Here is a 17402-nt window from a genome sequence, read left to right on the forward strand (position 1 = left end):
CTTAAGCTTTAGAATTGTGTTTGGGTGCATGGTTCTGCTACTAATAGCTTTGTGGAAAAAATGCAATGCATTGGACTGCATGTTGTGATAAGTATGTTTAATTCTCATCTCTGCAATGGACTTTTTGAATGAACATCTTGTGTCTTCTAATGATAGTTCACAAACTGTTGAGAGATTAACTTAGCCATTTTTCTGGAAATCCTTGCTGCTGTGGTATCAGGCCATTGAGAGATCTCTGCAGCTCTGAGCCATTCCCAGTCAAATCCTTCAACTCCTTTGCTTTTGTGCTAAGTTCAGTATTAGGAACCATTAGCTGTGAGTTCTTTTTCCTAATTTGGCCTGTCAGATCAATATAATTTGGCTTTTCAAAGATAGCATTATAAATTGTGAATTTGTCTGTTCCAGTAGTTTCATTTGAAAGTAAGTTTTTCAGCATTAATAAGATAGGCACCTACTCTAAATATTCCTTCCACACACTTAAAATGGGAGCAGACAAGAAGATGTGTGGAAGACAAAAAATTGCATGACTTCTTTTTCATAGGATGGTCTCTACTTAGCTTTGTGCAGTTATAGCACTGTTTGGCTAAAACAGCCTAACAGTGAACTGTCTATCAAGGCTGAAGAAGTAAATTTACCTTTCTAAATATTTATTATCCATGTTCTGTTCTCCTGAACATTAGTAACTGCAATCTTTAAGTCTGTTTTGAGTAGCTTCTTTTGAGCATTTTAAATTTTCCTGACTAAATTTAAGATTCGGTTCCTAAGTGAAAAATTAGAAGAAGTTGTTTCTTGTTGCCCATTTAAAAATAGCTCTGAAAACTTGAATGTAATTGAGAAGGGATTGTTAGTTAATGTTTTGAACTAATAGATCTTTATCTCATAGTCTTACAATGAAAGCAGCTTACCTTACCAATAAATAAAACCCTGCATATTCACCAGGGATGGCAGCAGTCAGTCTAAGTTATGAAAATATTTGGGCACAGTCTGAAATCAAGTGGTGACAACTAAGAGTTGAACTGCTCTCACTGAGAGGGTGAATAATGTTCTTTTTTTATTTTCCTTCAGCATTCTCTATTTACTGTTACCTCTCTTTGCTCTGAACTTTGTGGTTCATTATGGGTCTTCTGGGAATGCTGCCAGCAAGATGTTCCTGATTGATGGTTCTGAAGCCAAAATTCAGGGGCTCTTAAAATGTCTAGCCAGCTTTGGCATTGCTGTCTTCTGGGATTGCTTTCAATTTGTATCATCCTACAGCAGGCTGTAAACCCGTCTGCTTCCTGTTGTCCAGGAGTTTAATGCAGACCTCAGAGCAGCAGCAGATCAGCAGCATGCACAAAAAAAGAGGCACTCAGGAGCTGACAGTCAGCAGCAGGGTCCTGGGGAACTTGGACTTCAGGTGGTAACTTCAACATGCCAGTCTTAGGTGTGGGCTAGACCTGGTTGCCAAATGTAAAATGATTTTGTGTTAGGGGAGAAAGATGGTTTCGTTGTCTGCCTTTAGGATTTCCCAGCAGGAGGAAAAGGTAAATGAAAAGTTTAGCAAGTGAAAATGAAGGCTGTTCTTGTTGATTGCTTTGCAGCTGTAGTGCTAATTAGAAATCATAATGCTTCATGAATACATTTTCTATATTCTACAGATAGTTTGCTTTAGAAATGAGGACCTCTGCTTCATTATGTGCATTAAAAAATCAAGGCACAAAGAACTAGAATGCAGCAGACCTGGTTCTTTTTTTCTTTTCTTTCAATTTTAAGGTTATGCACATTTAAACTGTTAAAATCTTCTGCAAGAAAGTGGCATGTAAAGTATAATGCACTTGAAATACCATTAAACTATAGGCCTGTCTCTCCAGTTAGCAATTAAAGAGATAACAACACTAACTGGTGCTGGTAAAATGTTGATAAAAGGTTGATTTAAATCTCTTGAGTAACCAGCAGGCTTATTAATTGGATGTGTGGAATGGCAATTGAAAAGGAATACTGTTAGCAGAAGGTGAGCTGAAACTGGATGTGTTTTTATTTCCTCTTTGGGAAAGTGATGTGACACCTGGCAGAAGTTCAGTGTTGGGTATGGGTTGAATAGGTTCTGTCCAGGCATTTTGTTTTGTGTAAGGATACTCGTGTGGCATTGCATGGTGTGTTTGGGAGGACCATAGTGACTTTCCAGCAGTGCTTTGAGGTCTTTCACTGGAAACAATCAGGATAAATCTCAGCTAATTACTCCTCAGAAGTGACTGCTACTGGCTCTCTAAGCCATTGGCTGACTTCAAGTGAGGACCAAGTCTTGATCAGAAACACTAAGATTTCTGTACTAATTAAACTTCCCAGTAAAAGCATGACCACTGTTATCTTCAGAAACTCCCAGGAACCTGAGCCATGATGTTCCTGCTTTATTTGACAGTATTTCTGAGGACCAGAAGAGTAAAAGTGTATGTCATCACCTCTTCTTCCCTCCCCCATATGAGCTAAATTTTATCTTTGTGAACACATTGTTCAGTTCCTGATTCTTCCCCCGAGCAATGTACTCTGTAAGTGCATAAAGCTTTCTGCATTCGCTTGTTTCAGTCTACATTTGTTTTGTTATTTTTCTGTAGTGTTAAATGTTCTGAGTAGATTATAAACATCCTAATCTAACTTGAGCATCTTCACTCAAGTATTTTAGGTATTATATTCTACTCTATTTTTTAAAATACTATTTCATAGCTACTTACTTTTACCATTGGATTTTCAGTTTGAATGTTTAAAAAATAGAAATAAAAAATACTTAATTTTATCCAATGTAAGTGCAGAAAGTTGAGTTGTTTTCATGTGCATTTCAGTAACCAATTTTCCTTTTGAATTATTTTTCCAAGATGCTTTCTTCAATGAGTTTGTAGCTATCTTGTAATGCCAGTTTGATTTTTTTTTTTTCACTTCAGATACAAATATGAACCATCATCCATATGTCCTGCTATGAGCACTGGAATGTAAAGTTTGCATTTAAAAGTGAAAAATTCTGAGTACTTTCCTTAGCCAGTATGTTTTTCAGAACTTATGTTATAAATACCTGTTATAAAGTGTGTAGCTGATATTCAGAAATTATTTCCTCAGAAATGTCTTGTTTTCTGCTCATGGGTATCAAGCATATGCCTCAAAAAAGGTCAGAAAATATTCTCAAAACAGTGTAGCTTCTTAGAAATTCAAATACAAATTTGTATTCCTTTATGATAAATATTAATGCTAGTAATATCATAAACCCTCTTGCATCCCATGGGGCAGCAAGATTACTGGGTCAAAAAGAGGTGTTTTCTCCCTTACAGGCATTATACCTTAATGAAAGCTTCAGCCTGGAGTATGTCTTGCATATTTATTGACATTTCTTCAAGGAATGCTTTTTTCCATGAGTCTGTCTACTTATTATTAGAAGTTTGGCACCCACAGTTATTTAGTCAGTATTAAATGTTTGAGAATGTGATTATGAATATATTTGATGAAACAGAAATTTTCATACTTCTAGTGAGAAAAGTATTTCAATTATCTCAGATTTTGTGCAACTTTTGGGGGAAGGTGCTCTTAGTCTCAGTATTTTTCCACTACTGCAACACAAATGGACAATAGTGTATATGGTTAATTTGTTTTTCACCTTCAATACATGAAGATACTTGGAATATTTGTTTTGGTGTTAATGTCTTAGTACATGCAGCTTGCACATTTCCATGCACATTTCCACAGTAAGAGTTAAGAAAGCAATCACAAAATTTATTTGTGTAATAAAGAAGTATTAGTTTTAATTCCTCTTTTCTGCACATAGCACAGTCTAGAAGAGGATCTCATTGGTTAGTAAGTCCTGTGCTTTCATGGTGCACTTAAATATTTGCATTGCAAGTAAAATGTGTTTAAAGTGTGTTGTGGCAATCTACAAATATGACCGCAGTTCCTGATCCATTGAAATATATCTGCTAAGTAACAGAGCCTATTTCTTGACTGCAAATAATACACTTATCTATGTTATGTTTAATTTACGTGTAACTAATTCTATTAGATAAGATTTGTCTTGCTGCTGGAAAGTTATACTAGAAAAAGCCAGGAGGGTATAAGAAATTGTTATCTTACCCATTTGGTTTGTTTAGACAATATGAAGTGCCTCTGCTGAGCTCCTGTGAAAATAGTTATGCCAAGACCTACAATGGAAATTCTTTTTGAGTATGAATGGTGATGCAGAGATTGTGTGCAGCAACTGAAAAGCTCCTGCTTTCCAGAGGCTTGTGTGAATTTTCTCTGTAAACAAACCTTGTCCAAGATTACAGGCAGGTTAAGTAACTCTGTGGTCTTCAGGGTGATCAGAGGTTCTTGAGGCCTTGCAAGGCAGCTAAAGCCTTAGAACATTGAACTTGCAAAGTCACCTTCAGTAGGATCAGATGATGGCCAAGAAAACTATTGTTGAAATACTCAATCCATTATTGTCTAGAGCAATATTTCAGCTGCTATTGTTAATTGTAGCTACTGCTTCAATTGTACTCAGGTCAAACCTGACATTTGCAACAAAGCAACACGTGCATACAAGCAAAACCTGTGCCAGCCCATGCTGACCTGACCCATCACTCACTACAAACATAACTTCTACTGCCAGAACCTCCCCCCAGCAACACCATGGAAGCTGTCATCCCAGGCAGCACCCAAGCAAGGTGTCTGCACTAAGAGTTGCCATCAGCTGTTACTTCTCTGGCTGTAATTTGGCCAGTGTGGATCTGGGTCCATACAGGCAGCTTCTTACTCCAAAGGCAGATCCTACCTTCTTGCTGCTCACTAGTCAGCAATGCCAGCATCTTCAGGGGAACTCCCTGAACACTGGCCTGCTGGAACTTGTGCATTGCATAGCTTGCTTAATCAGGTGATTTTTTGGCAGATTGTGTTGTTACACTGCCTGTTTAATCTCTGGACCTCGCAGCTCAGTTTGTTTCTGTGCAGTTGTCTCAGAGCCACACTTAAGACATTTGTCTCAAGCAGTTGAAGTGCCACAGGAAGACTGTGCAAACTCCACCACAAATCTTAGATTTGCATTTAAGAATGGTATCTTATTCAACTACCAAGAGAAGAGCACTGGTACATATTATGTATTCCAACAGCTGGTGTGTTTTCGGGCTGTAGTGCAAGACAGAGTTATCTGCTACCCAAGGGCCTCCATATAGGAAATGCCAAAGGATCCCTATCTTCACTGGGAAGTGATTAGTGATCCACATTAATAATCTTCCTGATTAGTGATCCACAAGTCAGAAAGAATTGAAAATGATTGATTGCTGCAAATCTCACCAGTGTGTGATTTACAGTGATAGTTTTAGAGCTGTTAACAGTGTCTCACTGCAGTAGTTTCCTACCATCTTTGAAGCTGATCTTAAGGAAAGCAGGAATCCAGTTCGGCAGTTTTTTTCCCAATATTTCATATACACTTGTAATAAATGCAACAAAATTTGGTGTGTGACATTAAGTGAGTTTTTTGATAAATTGTAAACAAAGGTAGGTATATCCTGGAGGCTTGTTCTTTGTAGTCATGGTCCTACTATAGGTCTCAAGCTCTTCCATAAATGCAGAAGCTGTATAGCAGAGAACCATATTACTGGTTCCTGCTATACAGCTGCTCTGTGTGGTTTTATTTGGATGATCTTTATGCTTTTACCTGTGTTTTTCCTTGGTGCCTCTTGAGCCATAGGCAGATGTTGTTTGCACCCCAAGAAGTAAATAAGTCTCTTGGGAACATCAAAAGCATGTATGTTGTGTGCTGCTGAATCTCAGTGCGGGATGTCTGTGTGCATCTCTGATCTCTGCCCAACTCCTTGATCTGTGCATTCTTGTCATTTCTCTTCCAAAAACTTTCCTTTTCCTTTGCTGTTACCTCTGTCAGCTGAGGAACCATACCATCACTTGAAGGCATGAAGGCATCACAGCAGAGCATCTGGTCCATGCTCTGATTGTGCTTACAGAAGTGGTCACTTTCTGACTGGCTTACTCAGGATGGAAGCATTCATGTTCCAGACAAGAATCTATATTATCCTACTCAAACATTTGCACACTTGTCTCTCTCAAAGCAAAAATAAATTGTAATTCACCTCGGATAGAGCTGTACCTCCTATTTCTTTCAGTGCATTTTAGAAAGAAAAATATCTGGGCCAGTTGCACTGAAAATGAGTGTCCATCCATAAAACTGTGTATTGCTACAAGAGTTGCATTAAGAGTAATATAAATGTTTCTTTGTAATTGAATGATTTGGCTGATGTGGTGTCTTGGTTTTTATAGTCTGATGAATCTATTGCATGCTGGGACTGAAGCAGTGTCAAGTGGAAATACAGAAGGAGATAAAAGACTGTAGCTAGTCGAGTTAGATGTATTGAAATTGTTTCCTAAAACAGCAATAAAAATGCAGGTAGTTGAGGCTTTACTTAATGAGAAACTTTTTGTCAGACAAGTCCTCTAAGTGACAGAATGAATTACTTGTCTCTGGGTAAAACATACGTGCCCACCTGTGTGAAGTTGCTGAAATGGGGTTTCATTTCTTTCTACAGAGTGAAGTTATGGGTATAAGTTACTCTTAAAGGTGCAAATTTACCTGTAACAGTTCTGGCTACATAACAGAGAATGGTATTTAAAAAAACTAATTTTTCTTTCAATGGGAAAGCACGTTATATTGGTAGTTTATTTGTATATTTGTAGTACTGCCGTCATCTGAAATGCATTGACTGAATTACAGTTCTTTTACTGTTCTCTCCAGCTTTTGAACTGCAACACTTAAAAATCACACATCGGTTACTACTTCACTGCTGAAACATACCTTACTGGCTTGCTTTCTCTTTTTAGGTGTCTTGGCTTTTTGATCCAGCAAGAGGTGAAATAACAAGTCTAGATAGTGGAAATATAGATGACATTTTAAGTGAGTACTTTGAGTAATTTTTTTCCTTGTATGTCTGCAGTTACTTATTTGTGTGAACATTGCAGTGGTATTAAATGAATATTCATAGCCTAGCTTTGAATATATGAATTGCAATTGGCTTAGAAATATTAAATGCCTGTGGTTGAAATTAGCTGTCTGAACTAATGTATTGCAATGAGAATTTGAAGTGTCTTAAGAAAATAATTGTTATCTTGTTTGCAGAAGGGAATGCTTGATTGCATAACCAAAACTAGTCTAGAGGGCATTTTAAAAGTTCCCCCCAAAAAAATAGCAGCAAGTGAAACCCATGGTTATGGGCCTTAAGTATCTTGCTTGTTCAGCTCTGCCAGGTTAAGCACTGTCCTGATTCTGGTGGCTCATAGAATGGGAATCTTTAAATTAAACGGGATATGTGTTTCTTGTCTGAAACCTTTCCCTCTGAGAAGTATGCAACTTGCCTGTATCTGGTTGTCTTTGCAGGAAAAAGTTATTGCATTGTTTCAAATATATCCAGGGTGAAAAATCCTTAATAATGTCTGGACTAGAACCTGCCTTATAATGTGAGATTGCTTTGTGATATGAGAGCTGTTTGTAAATACCTTTTCTACAGTGGAAAATGTAAAATTATTTTATACATTGTAATTCACAAAAGGGAAATATATGCTAAGTGTGAGTGCTTCTGAAATTCATCCCATTACTTTCAAGAAATACTTTATACATTGGGGGTGACCCTTAACTTTTCAGTGCTTGTTATTTACCCCTTCACCACTGGCATCCCTTGCTGATAATAAAAATCTTAACACCATAATTGTAATCAAACTGTGGTGTTCTCCAGCCTACTCAAGAGTTGTCTTTATCAGCATGTTGTCTTTTCCAGGCTTTCAGCATCCTTATCTTCACATGTAACTGCTCTGTAGCTTTGTCAGTTTTCTGCTTTGTCAGCATTTCTGTTTTATAAAGCTGTGGCTGATATTCTGTAGTTAGAGCATGTATTTCAATTTTTTAAATGTCTAGGTCAGTACTACTACTAAAAATTAATTTAAAGCATGGTTAGTTATTAAATTCTATAAAGATAATACGTCATTTTTGGGCCAGAAATTTATCCATTTTATTATTTTTTTCTTAATATGTAAAAAGGAATGCATAATAACATTACTTCATTACTTCATTATATGTATTCGTGTAGTACTGCGGTTTTTTTAGTGTCCCTTATTATTTTTCTGGTTTTGGGGACTGAAAATTTCTTTGCAACCTTTTTCCATAGTATCCAGGTTAAATAAGACAAGTAAGGACAAACCAGAGCAAGTTGCACAGACAGGTTGCCTGTTCGTCAGTCTTCTACCCCAAATAGTTGGGATTTCAGCTTTTGACTGATTTTTAACACTTATGAATAATAGAGCTAGTGCTTAAGAGCTACTAGAGTTCAATTTCTGGATGGAGTGCCTTAACTGTAAATCCAGAAATAATTTTTGCTGCATATGTCACTTAATTACTTTGTGTGTCTTATATGCCTTAAGTATTTGCATTTTTTTTGTCTTACATATCAATAAAGTCAATAGAACACTTGACTGAAGGCCTCTTCCATATTTTCCAGTTTGTTATTGATTATTTTTCAGATGAGACTTACCCCAGCAGTTTTCTAGCAATCAGACTAAGCTTTATGCTGAATTATCTAGAAATATTTGCTTTTGTAGTTTTTTTGCACATACTTTTATAATCTTGAATAAAAGAACTGAGAAGTTTGCCTCACAATGTGACATTGGGCTTTTTCTTTTTCTTTCTTCTCAGACAATGCAGATGTTGCTTTAGTTAATTTTTATGCTGATTGGTAAGTTATTCAAGTTGTTGTTTTTGTTTTTTTTTTTTTTAATATTTAAGCTTCTGTCTTTTGAAAACTATCATGTTTGGGTGTAGTTTTCTAATTGAAAATACGGTAGTCTCTTGCTTTCAAACCAATTCTTTCCTGGGTTTATGTCCTGATTGCTTCTCCCTATGCTTGCTTGGTTCACATTATTATAGGCTTTAGTTTTAAAACATTGCAGCCTTAATTATGATCATTACTTTTAGGCATACAGCAATAATCCCTCAACATAGCACACTGCCAGTCTGTGATGTAACCTGACTTATGAGTGAGAACAGATCAGTTTTGATCACGGAAATTCTCTGTTTTAAGGGTGGAGAAGAATGGGAGACAAGAAGCCATTGTGGAATATAACATATACATGCTGCATCAATGTGTAGCACACAGCTGGGCTGCCCAGAGTCAGGTTTTTTCAGAAGGTGGACTTCAGCTCTCTTGGCATTTTGAGAGCAAGACTTGCTCTTCACTTACATGTTTGCTGTTGCAGACATAACTGCATCCCCAGGCTGTCACTGTTATGTTTAAGGTGGGTTTCAGTGCAGGCTGGTTTATTGCAAGTCTACTCCTTGAAGTCTCATTCTCACAATTTCTACAGTGCCATTATACATCTCCAATTTAAAAATCTGCCATATGTTTGGAAGGACACAATATAAAATAATTTTATTGACATATTTGTAATGGGCTTGCTTGTGCACTACTGTTACCCAAAACTGCCTAAAGCCACTGAAGCATCTTTACAATCCTACCACCTTTTCTGTGGGCAAAAAGAGAGAATTTCCATCACAATCTGACATTACTGGAGGAAGGGACCCTCAGGGTTCTCTTTATTCTTGCTGCTGTAAACATAGTCTGCTCAAATTCTGCCAAACCTGAGCAATAATAGAAAACATAATACTTATAACTTGTATTGTTGACCCATAGAAAATTACCTGTGATATTTCTTGAAGGTGTTGGTGAATATTTCAATCTCAACAATCTAAGGAACAACTTTTACTACATTTTAAAAATCACTTTCCATGGGGTAATTCAGGTAGAAAAAATTAACATACTTTCTGAATAGAATGTATTTCCTACAGGCTTCTAATTGATTAATGGTGTTTCCTAGAGAGATAAAGCAGGGGAGCATATCTTGAACTATGTATTCTTTCAGAATTATTTTTCTGCACCTGATTCATTCAAGTTACTTTTGAACTGATTTTTATCCACTCAATTACTGGGATGATTACAGACAGATGTGATCTTTTTCAAAGGCTTTTCTTTGTTTTCTTTTTTTCCTTTTTCCTTCAAAGATTGAAATATTCCAGTAGTCATCAATTGAAAGATTTCAAGGCGATATTTTGAAGTCATGATTTTGTGTTCTGTTTACAGGTGCCGCTTCAGCCAAATGCTGCATCCTATTTTTGAGGAAGCTTCTAATGTAATCAAAGAAGAGTATCCAGATAAGAATCAAGTGGTGTTTGCTAGAGTAGACTGTGATCAGCATTGTAAGTAAATCTTGATTTAGGTTTTTCTGTGCTGTCCTGCTACCAAGTTAGTAACTGTGTTGAAAAATATGCTAAATAGCTGTGCCAAGTGTAGCTGTAGATGGCCCATCATTTAGCCCAGGGTTGCTTTTAATATATCAGCAAACCTCCTCTTCTGAATTTGTCAGGGCAATTTCCAGTGTTTCTTTCTCATTGCATCCATCAACATCCTTTTTTTTATCAGTTCAGTTTATCTCATTTAATGAGGGAAATAGGGCTGTGATTATAAATTGAATTGGCTCATTCACATGTCAGAGAAGCACTAGTGCAACAAATGATGCAGGTCTTCACAACCAAGAAGAGGAAGGGGTAACCTTCCACTGTTAGCATGGAGAATATGTTCTGATCAAATCTTCCTTGCACCTTGGAGTCATGGCAGGGGCTGTAAGTTTCCTTTCACACAGCCAGGCAGGGATCAGAGCTTTGCTCTGCTGTTGTTACACATGCCAGCAAACAGTTCCCTGTTTGGGTTGGGTTTTCCCCATGCCCAGGCATGAAAATTATATGCAATATCTTACTTTATGCTGGTACTAATTCCTAAAATTCTTTTTTAATCCCTTAATAAGTAAAATGTGAGGAACATCTGCTGCACATTGAAAGGCAAATGGATAGTACCAGGATTTTTATTACACTGTTGGATCAGCTGTGTTATTTTATGCTTCTTGGAGACCAGCATTTCTAGGAATAATTTCTTAACAGTGGTTTATGATTCCCAAAGAGTATTAACAGAAAAATTCAGTTTAATTGATACTGATTATACTATTTGGGCTTCACAAAACTGTTAATTTGTAAGGACAAGCATCACTGGAAATTGGCTCATCTTGTCATGTCAAGATAGCGACAACAAAACTTTCTGTAAAGTTCTCACTAAAGACCATAGTAAAATCATCCTGTGTTGTTGTGTTTTATTCTTGAGGTTTAAATTAACTGCTGCAGTCCTTGCTTTGGTTGCTGTAGCTTCAGTTTCTTAAATAACTCAGAGTCTGGGCTGCTGGATGCCCAGTGTTTAGCTATGAGACATGTCTTAGCAGCAATAGTTAAGAAAACTTTTGTTTTGCCCCCCACCAATGTTTGAAATGCTTTAAAAGTTTGAAATGCTTAATCCTCTCATGTGCTCTTTGAATTAAGGTAACTGGTGCTTGTTACAGAGAGCTGAGAGGAGGAGATGCTACAGGAGAGATTGTCAGCCCTCCTGGGAGTACTTGTAGTGGGCTAAGTAGTAGGAGGCAGCCAGGAGTTTTGGTTTATCTTTATATTTCTGGAATACTATTAGTTCTTAGTATTTACTATTTTTGTCCTTAATTTAAGTAGATGACCATGACTGCTGTTGCAGAAGATGTAAAATGTGAGAATTAAGAATAAAATCCTTTAATGACAGGCAATTTACATTGCCTTTTTGAATTGAAACAACAGAGTTGTGCATGTCATTCCTGGTTTCTAGTATTTATATGCTGGGTTTTAAACAATGGTACTTTTTATGGCACACCATTATTTGGCATGTCCTAAAGTTTTAGGTATTTTAACTTGGATTTTAATGTGTGCAATAGCAGCTTTTTAGTAAGAAAGCAGATATTACTGTATTATCAAGGTTGGGCCTGTGTAGTATTTTGCTTATTGCTGGTGTCAGGATTCTTAGTGGTTTGGGATTTCTTACTCAAGCTTTATATTTTTGTATGTGTTTACATATTTTAGCAACACTAGAGGTTTTATGTCAATATTTTGGTGGTTTGTTATGCCTGTAGATTTCATACCACTAGTAATTTGCTGTTAGAATGGTGTTGTAGAGATGGTGGATTATTTGCATTACAAATGATTTGGTTCTTTTTGAGGCCAAGACTCTGTAGGGAATCCAAATAGCTGATTTCTGGCCACTCAAAAACAGCTTTCAGAATGGTTACTCAGGCATAGATACTTTCTATTTAATGCACTATTATTGAAGCACACTGCAGGGCCCAACAGCTCACACCAGCTTCTGAGGGTAAAGCAAATTAAAGAGAATTATTGATGTACTGCCAAATGTTTGATGCCTAATGACAAAACCATCATTCTGTCTGCTCTTATAGCCAATATAAATATGTTTTTCTGGAAAGTGATAGTCCCTAATGTGATAAAATACAAAATATACATATTAACACTATATTAATCCTCTGTATGTGTTATATTTTACACTAGTTTGTAATATTATAGAAGATAATTATATCTGGAATGTGTAGGCAAAGTCACCAGGCTGTGTTTAAGCTGGTGTGCAACATACACTAAAGGTAAATCTGGAGGAGGTAGTTAAAGCAGGTACTCTTTGCTTTTCCAAGACCACATTCTTTTATAACTTAAAAATGTCTGAATTTTGCTACATTGTGTCTTGTTAAAATCTTTGATGGTTTTGGTATGTTCAGTTTAGTAATTCAGCTGTCTCAAATACTGGACACCTCTTATCCAAGTATAATACCTGGTGAAAGTGATCTTCCGTATAAAATTACAGATCTTACTGCATAGATGTTATTAGAAAGGTTTTGCTTCATGGTTTGGGGTTTTTTATTTGTTTGGTGTTTTTTTTTCTTGCTTGTGTCTCAGTGTTTTTAATCATTTGTGTTAAGCAGCAGTGTTGGAAACTCACTTGGTACAATAGATTTCCTATGTTTCTGTTCTCTGTGAGTGGATATTGCAATCTAGAACTCATGTTTATCTGAGGGAGAGTTTATATTTTGGACAGTTTCTCTAAGTTCAGCATTAGGAGCTGCAATACAAAATTCTTGTCAATTGAAGTATATATATTGGGGGTTTGATTCTACTGCACCATGTTTTCCTTTGGTTTCTGAGTTAAATAAAAACAGTACATCTTTGTGCCTCCAATCATAAATCAGTTTCTCACTGAGGGTATGTAAGGAGATGCTTTGCTGGACAGACTGTTTAGGGAACTGTTCTTCCACTCCAAATGTGTCTGGGAGTGGTATTTTCCCTAAATTTTGTGAGCTGCTGCTCTTTGTGACTGGCTGTTCCTGCAATGTGGGCTCATGTTGATAATGTTAGTCGGCAGAGATGAGATTGTGTTGCTACTGTGCCTTTGGTAAGCAAAAGAATTGAATGATAACAAATTTGGAAGTTCATAAAGGAACTCTAAATGAAACTCTAAACAAACATGAGGATTTCATTGCATTCGTGTCACTTTTCTTGGGAAAAAAAATCAGTCTGAGAGAGTTATCTTTGGGTAAAATAAAAAGTGTAAGTGATTTGGAGAGGTTGTTGATGGCACTCCTTAGGAGAGCGACTTTGTTAGTCTGTCAAAGATTATGGGATGCCTACTGATGAGGCCCTGCTTAGAGCAGCATGGCTGTTGTGAATGCTCCTTTGCAGCAGAAAGTGGTTTGAATTTGCTGTTACCTGGGTTTGATACAGAATATTGATTGCTTTCCTTCTACCTGTTTTGGTCCGTCATACCAGTCACCAGTACCACAATCATTGGAGTAGGATGCTTAGTTTATATTCTTTCCCAAGTTCCTTTCTAATTCTGCCGCTTCTGAGTATTCCAGTGGGGCTTATGATTTCTTGCAAGTGTCACAAGAGCAGTAGTTTAACTGGGGAGAATTTATGGTGTATTATGAAAGTAAAAGGTACCTATCAAAGACAGATTTCATTTGTCATCTGTAGTGTGCCCTAGTGGGTAGCCTGAGGGACTTCAAAAGATGTTGACTGATCTCAAGTGAGCTAGCAGAAATACTCATTTCGTCATTCCAGCTTCAAATATACAGCTGAAAGGATTTGTTATTTTTGAGATGGAAGATATTGCAGAAGGGTAAGGAAGACTTAAGATGATTTGACACATAAAGTAAAGATTAGTGTTAGATCCAGAAAATTCAAACTCTCCCTATGTGTAGCTGCAACTCCTACCACCATCATGTAACACCAAAGTTAGGAAATGCAGTAGCTTGGGTTTGTGCTAGCTCTTCCTCAGACCACATAAAGAGACCATTCCCCTCTCCTCTAGGAAAAGGGACACTGAGTATTTTCAGAAGTTATTTTTACAGGGTTTGAGTTTTGAAACTCTGATTTTCTTTCAGATAACTTTTCAGGCTGTTACAGTCCTCTGTTCAGCATGTGAATTCTACAGGTGCTGCCTTAAATGATGAGGTAGGCATTTAGGATAATTAGCAATATTGTTCAAATCCTACTGGACACATTTTTTGAAAACCAGTCCTGTAGACTTAAAATCTAAATATTAGTTTAGTCGTAGTGTGAATTATGGCCCTGAAAAATTAGAGCAGTGTACTGAGTTAATGGTGACCCTTTTAAATATTGCTAGTCCTTCACTGGGGAGGACCTTCTTAGCTACATTGTGGGTGGGAGCCTTTTTCAATGTAGTGAGTCTTGGTGCAATTTTTCAACACTTAAGTCTTTGTACTCAAGTTCATTGTATTCAGGTTCATTTAATTTCAACTTGGTGGCAGTGGAATTGAGATTCTTGGTGATGGAATCTGACATCTAGCTAGCTGAACTTTGGATAGTGTCTTGTGGTGGTAGCCTAGAATGGTGGAGTCTGAAGCATTCTGGGAAAGAAGTGACTGGCTGTGTGCTTGCTTGGAGCTGTGGCTTGGCTCATGTGTGTACACACCATGGGAAAAGCCTGACACCCCAAAAAAATGGGCTTTGGCATTCCTTTGAATAGAGGAACACATGATACTCTGGAGAAATGGCTGACAGTACAAGAGATAGGATAGAGATATGGATCACAAATGATAGCTCACAAATCCTGCTTTCTTAGAGGATCTTGCTCAGAAGGTGATGTGGGAGACTCTTAGAAAACATGAGTGTAAATGTCAGGTTTCACATAAAAATTTGTTTCAAAACAAGAGCTGCTGTCTCTTCCCTGTTGCAAGACAGAGCTTTGCTCAGAAGACATATCAATCAGTGCATATCTCAAGAGAACTGGGTGACTGCAAGATATTTATGTTGGAGTTGGCAGAATGAATAGTGGAAAAAAGTCTGAGCAGTTTGGAAGTGGTTGAATGTCAACAGGTAAACGTGCAAAATCAAGAGGAGAATCATCTGAATCCAGCAGTCATTGCTGTGATCAAAGTTTCCGTTTTGTAGAAGAGAAGATGATGATCAAGTATGTCAGTAGCTTCCTATCATAATTAATGTGAAACTATTCTGGTAAACAGTAGATTTATAATTTAATGATTAATTCAGCAAAATACAAACACAAGGCTTATTCCTTTTACACACCTTCATATCTGAAGAAAATAAAAAGTCATAAAGTTGTAGTTGGGAGACTTTTTTTTTTTAGGTAGGTTGCCCTTGTCTGTTTCGAATACCTCCTTTCATCAGAAAACAGGCAGTGGGAATGTCAGGAAATATTTTTAAATTTAATTTTGGATTTACTATAACTAATGCAATCTGTGAATGAGCTCAAACAATATTCCATGTATTTGCATTGTGTATTTCCAATTTTAAAAGGAATATAATTTTGTAGTTGCACTGCTTATGCTAACTCTACCTGTATCAAGTGCCAGGGCTTAATGAAGCATTTAAGGTTTACTCTATTTGACTTTTGAATTAATTCAAACAGTTTTTCATGTACTTGCATTTTATTTTTTGTAAAAAGATGGTTTTCAAATACTTACTTGTGTAGGAGTGTCATTTCTCTGTGTTAGTTCAAATATCAGCATTCCTAGAATCTCAATGTAATTTGTAAAGATCATGCAGGTACTGACTTATGAAATAATGTTTGAATTCAGCTTGGACAGTGGGCATTTATTGCCATTAATATTTTTACACAACTTCAGCCCTTGATGAAGATCCACATCCTTAGGTACTGCAATCTCCTTCTTGGAGAACCTGCATGATCCCCTGAATGCCCCTTCTTCAACCCTTGCATCCTCCTATAGCTGTGGAAATAACATGAGGGAGAAGTCCATGTGGTGAGACAAAGAAGTGTGGAGTCTGGTGCTCCCTTGCTCAGCTCTGTAACAGGAGCAGTCACTGATCTCAGTGTGTTTCTGTGAATCCTGGACATGTTGTGCTCCTTGTCCCTTGTCAGACCCTGTCAAGGTTGGACCAGCTCACGTGTACTGTCAGACCAAAGGTCCTTCTGTCAGCAGGGAGAGGGGCAGAAATGCCTGGCTTGCAGATGTTGTTTGTCTTCTACCAAGCAAATATTAAGTGATTCCTCTCCTGCTGTACTTGCCACCTTCCTGCAGGCAGCTCTTAGGTACTTTAACTAAAATGTGGTAGAGTTTAAGGGAAGAAAACATTATTAATCTAATGTTCATTAATGTTGAATATATTGACATCCTCCATGGAGAAATTTGTATTCATTTGAAATAAAAGTACTCTTCACTGAGGACATAAAATGTTTTACCTTAATTTTATCTGTAATTAGTGCATTAAGAAATGCACTTCTGGGATATTTAGGAAACAAGTCAAGGCCTCTTAGTCAGAATTGATAGGCTGAATTCTGTGCTGTTTTATAGTGATGCAAAGCTTTTTAGGAACTGGGCTAAGCTGGTGAAGCTTTGAAGTTTACTTGGAAGATGTTAGAGAACATTTTTGTGGAGCAGACCTGGTTCTTATTGTCTTGTTTTCAGGCTTTTTTGTTTTCAGTTCTCAGACTGATCTAAGCCGTGCAATTTGTACAAAGACTATTTTCAGTAACTAAAGCTGCAAATAGGATTAGTATTGTTGTAGCAGCAGTTGGTTTCACTGAGAGTTCTCCAGGCAGCATGGAATTCAGACTTCTCCATTCTCTTTTAAAAAGAGTAAGTGTAAGATAGAAAGTAAATCTGCTTTGTGGTAAATATATAGCTGAGAAGGGATGTTTTTGTCAGAGTGGATTTCTTCTCGCATCATTCAGTACTGTGCTCATGGACCCCATTTGGTTGCCTACCTGCTGTGGGCTAATCCAGGTGACCTGAAGGGTACCCTGTTACTTGTAAGGAGTCCGTGAAAAGTAAGGATATGTGTACAGGCCACACTTGCAATGCCTTCCTCTCTCTGTCAACTGAATGAAACTTCTCTGTCTCCAAAGGATAGGTCAGTCTGCTCAATTCACCACCTCTGTCTTTCCTTGAGAGAGAAAAGAAGGAGAAGTGTGGTTGGTGGGTGTGGTTGACTGGAACGAGTCTCC

At 37.2% G+C, this 17402-nt stretch overlaps 1 protein-coding gene across 1 annotated transcript in view; it reads left to right on the top strand.

Moving 5' to 3' along the window:
- ERP44 (endoplasmic reticulum protein 44) overlaps positions 1–17402 on the top strand; it is a 47560-nt gene that overhangs the window by 12460 nt on the left and 17698 nt on the right. Inside the window, exons 2-4 of the mRNA XM_063164698.1 lie at positions 6826–6898; positions 8687–8726; positions 10128–10243. Of these exons, the coding sequence (XP_063020768.1) occupies positions 6826–6898; positions 8687–8726; positions 10128–10243 (229 nt within the window). The remainder of the gene's footprint in view (positions 1–6825; positions 6899–8686; positions 8727–10127; positions 10244–17402) is intronic.

Source organism: Melospiza melodia, chromosome 1 (assembly GCF_035770615.1).
Source record: "Melospiza melodia melodia isolate bMelMel2 chromosome 1, bMelMel2.pri, whole genome shotgun sequence".
NCBI classification, from domain to species: Eukaryota; Metazoa; Chordata; class Aves; order Passeriformes; family Passerellidae; genus Melospiza; species Melospiza melodia.